This window comes from Medicago sativa, chromosome 7 (genome assembly GCF_051527215.1).
Source record: "Medicago sativa cultivar Bolivia chromosome 7, Bolivia_mono, whole genome shotgun sequence".
Classification (NCBI taxonomy): Eukaryota; Viridiplantae; Streptophyta; class Magnoliopsida; order Fabales; family Fabaceae; genus Medicago; species Medicago sativa.
This window is the reverse complement of record NC_140755.1, coordinates 49,032,900-49,037,154: the sequence shown is the minus strand read 5'-3', so window position 1 is coordinate 49,037,154 and position 4,255 is coordinate 49,032,900. Positions and strand designations below refer to the sequence as shown.

The 4,255-nt window shown below is 31.3% G+C and overlaps 1 protein-coding gene across 1 annotated transcript; it reads right to left on the bottom strand.

Moving 5' to 3' along the window:
* Nucleotides 1-3,826, bottom strand: LOC146906402 (uncharacterized). The gene is made up of 3 exons (XM_085726616.1): nt 3,091-3,826; nt 2,812-2,938; nt 1-719 (listed from the first exon to the last, which is right to left on the bottom strand). Exons 1-3 carry the CDS (start codon nt 3,690-3,692, stop codon nt 207-209), a joined length of 1,242 nt encoding a protein of 413 aa, XP_085582742.1. The 5' UTR covers nt 3,693-3,826; the 3' UTR covers nt 1-206.
* Between the last annotated feature and the right edge of the window lie 429 nt (nt 3,827-4,255).

Here is a 4,255-nt window from a genome sequence, read left to right as displayed (position 1 = left end):
AAGGTTTCAAGTCACCATAAAAGTTACTCATCCAAGTCATAATAGTAAACAAGCATTAGTTCCATCCACAAGAAAACTCAGCAAAACAAAATAACTCTAAATAGAGTCATTAAAACAATTCATCACATCGCAGGCCACAAGTTAAATAATAACATAAACGAAACACAAATCCATGATAACTTTATTACCAATAAATCCAACCCATCTTAAGGGTTTTTATAGATCATCTCCATGAGATCAATTTCTTGCTTAAGAGGAACCTCAGGAAAAAACTCCATTCCATATGATCCAAACTCATAATTCATCATGGTACCAGATCCACTTGCCATTCCATCATTACCATTGATTGTCATTGGAACAAACCCACAAATTTCGTTCTCTGGAATAGCCAAACCTTCAGTTCTAAAATCATTCTCTGAGCTTTCAAAATTTGGTTGATTTCTATTGTCCATCATGCTCATAGAATACGTCATCGGCTCCTTTTCAACTTCCTTAGCATTGATGACTTCCATTATGTATTTTAGAAGTAGTATCCCCTTTGAACTCTTACCTCGGTTCTTCCTCTTGGCATTTAGGCGGCGCTTAGTGGCGTTCCAGTGGTTCTTGATGGAGTTCTCAGTGCGCCCTGGCAATCTTCTTGAAATTTCAGTCCACTTGTTTCCAAATATTTTGTGAGCTTCGATTAATCTTTTTTCCTCCTCTTCGGTCCACGAATCCTTCTGAAATCATACATAACAATATGTGTGGGTTAGATATATGGTTAATTATATTTAATGTACGGAAGATTCTCATTTCATCAATTTAGTAATGACTTATTCCAATTAGCTATCTAACAAAATATAACACGTATTTGTTCCCACAGTGGCACCGTGCAGAGAACAAAATTGATGAAATTCAAACACCAATTTAACAACAGGAAAATTCAAACACCAATTTAACACATATAGGCATATTGGAGATCAACCAATTTAACAATTGGTTATATTTTGTCATTTCAAATGGCAAAGTAATTGACTATATCAAACCTACGAATTTAGTAAAGTTTAAAAAAGAAATCATCAATTTACAAATGGCAAAGTAATTGACTATATCAAACCTACGAATTTAGTAAAGTTTAAAAAAGAAATCATCAATTTACTTCAGTCCAATGTATGATAAACTATTTGAAATACGAGTAATGTATCGATCATAAGCTTACGTGGCTTATATAGATATTCAACTTCAAGTGTTGGATTGACTAAAGATAATATTCATAAATACTTATTAAATGGAATAATTTTGACAAGTATCACTCTAAAAATAAATTGAGTCACAGAGTTCAACATCGATCATTTACAATGCAATGTAATTAGAAACAGAGCACAATTATTCCACATGAATTATTTTTAAAGGAAGTGGTAACGAAACAAAACAAAATAAGTTTTTAATTAACATAAATCATGACCAAGAGTCACATACTAGAGATAAAGTATATAGGTAATAGAACGAATAGTGTAAAATCAAGACACAAGACGGTTGTCAAAACTTCATGCTACTATATAGTCTTACAAATGAGACAAAAAAAATTGAAAAACAAAAGAGAGAGACATCTTAAACATTCTTAGTCATTTTGTATAAAATAAGAAACATTAGTCTTACAAATGAGAGATACAAGGGAGTTATAAGGTTGACTTGGTGGTTCAACTGAAAGAGTAAAGTTATAAGAATGGTCTGAGTTCAAATTTTCACCTCCATCAAATACTAACAAATTAACATAACATTGTTTTAAAAAAACAAATGAGAGTTTGGTCCATTAAGTGAAAAAAACTCGTGACTTAAATAATACATTGAATATTTTTATATAATCAATGTAGGACTAAAAACAAAAACACATGTGAAAGGAGTTGCGTGAAAAGAAGTCAAATATCATTCGTGTAAAATTCATCTATTCGAAATTACCAAAATTAAAAATAGGTAAAGATAAATTTCTATAAACAAAAACTACCTCAATACTAGATTTCAAACAAAAAACTTATTCATTTTTTTTATGAATTAAAGTGCAAAGGAAGGCATCAAGGGGCAACTAGGCTTCCCTACCAGCCTCTATCCTATACCACTTGCTCGAAAAAAAATTTAAAAATGGAAAAATTGTACAAGAAGAGGGACCAAACCAAAACCCTCGAAAAAGTACAAAAACAGAAACACTAAAAAAGCAAGAGATCTAAGGAAATAAAGAGTAGAAGTCCGTGACTATCTCAAAAAAAAAAAAAATCCCTAAGAAACAAGGGTAAATAATCCCCCCAAATATTAATTAAAAACACTTATGGATAAAACTTAGGTGCACTACTATAGACATCATCACATTTGTTCTCTACAAAAAGTAACACATTTATCATCAGTATTTTCAAAAAAGTTTGAAAAAATGTCTTTTAAAAAAATTAGTTCTTGATGATAGGAACAATAAGAATATTGTATCTCTATTACAATACTTATTTATAAAAAATAGACAACTAGACTAGTGGTGATGTATTACAAAAAAATCATTTTAAATCCAATGAAATGTTTATTAAACTATTATGATAGTTACCAATTCTGCTTTTCTTTATAAAATCATAAACATACATATTGATTTTACTTGCATTGATTCATTTATTTACATGCATCCATAATCTTTTTCGTTTTATTTGATGCAACTGTGCGTATACATGTAAAAATCAAATATGTTAAGGTAAACAAATAAGCAAGAATCAATATTGCTTAGAGTTGATATTATTTTATTTATATGTGTATGTGTAAGAAATAAATCCCAGAAATGATTCAAAAGAATGACACCTTAATGTTTGGTCGAAGATGGTTATTCCATCTATCTCTGCATTGTTTTCCAATTCTGCCTTTCAGAAACTTAGCAATACGGGACCATTTTCTAAGCCCAAATTGATCCACCAATTGGACAAGAACCCTACAAAAATAAAAACAATTATTCATTGTTTATCATATGTAAAGAATTGATAACAAATATAAAAAAAAAAATATAATCAAGGTAAGATGAATCAAATTGAAAATTAAAACAATAAGCAAAGACAATGCAAAATTTTAAATGATTTGATATACCGATCCTCATTTGAAGTCCATTGTCCCTTGATTTGATTGGGATCCTTGTGTTGAATTTCATTATTATTTTGAATCCTCTTCCGCCGCTTTTGGTCACTGAGCACGAATTGTTGATCATTTTCTCGGGATTTGTTTCCAATTCCATCATTGCATGAAAGATCTCCTTGAAGCTCAGGATTAACTGACACAGATCGATGTGCATCATAAGCTAGTGATGGTGATAGAGAGGGACTTACCCGAGGTTGCGAAGTTTCACCATATTGAAAGAGATTTTTTGTAGACAAATCCCAAATTCCTTTGCTAGTGTTAAGGCGACCATGTATGTCTTCCATCTTATTATGGTTTGGTGTAAAGACCATTGGATTTTGAGCACTGATGAATTCTCTCTGAGACCCATTGGTGTGAGTAGCCTTGTACCGATGGGTTGGGATCAAAGGGAATGGGCTGATGGGCAAAGGAACCATTGCAGAAAAACTAGAGTGATGGTTGGCCTCATTCAAAAGATCTTCTTTAAGTTGATTGGACTGACTTTGGTACAAATATGTGGTGTAATGTGATGGTAGAGGTGAAATATTTGAACCTAGTTGAGAAGGAATCATCATGGGATCACTGATTTCGCGTAAGGATTTTTAGGAAAATCCTTAGCAAGATAAGGAATTTTTTCTGCAAAACTAGGATCTGAATCCCTTCTATAGATAATGAAAGAAACCAAAGAGTTTCTTGTACGAGAGTGGGTGAGTGTGTGTGATTGTTTGAAAATTATCTAAACTGAGATTGTGAATTCACAAGACACACGACTATTGATGTTATAACATCAAACGGCCCATATTCATTGTTTCTATGACTATTGAGCTTCTAAGTCAACGATTCAAATGAGAAAATAGACCATACAAAGATTTTTTTTTTATTTTTCTTAGATCCATCCACTTTGGTAATTTATTATAAATTAAAAAAATGATGAGTTTGTTACAAAATTGCGTATTTTATAGGTCAAAAAGTTCTAAACAGTAAATAATGAGCTCACGAGTAACATGTGATGGTTCTATTATTATTAATATTCAAAATAACATATCAAATTTTTTATAACTTTAACATAAATTTCACTCAAACACAAACAAAAATTATGTGTATATATATGTGTGTGTGTGGGCGCACGCGCAATTTT

Coding starts and splice junctions, on each gene's coding strand:
- LOC146906402 (XM_085726616.1), bottom strand. CDS start 3,692: ATGATGATTCCTTCTCAACTAGGTTCAAATATTTCACCTCTACCATCA. Junction 2,939..3,090: donor TGGACTTCAAATGAGGATCG/GTATATCAAATC, acceptor TTATTTTTGTAG/GGTTCTTGTCCAATTGGTGG. Junction 720..2,811: donor ATCTTCGACCAAACATTAAG/GTGTCATTCTTT, acceptor GTATGATTTCAG/AAGGATTCGTGGACCGAAGA.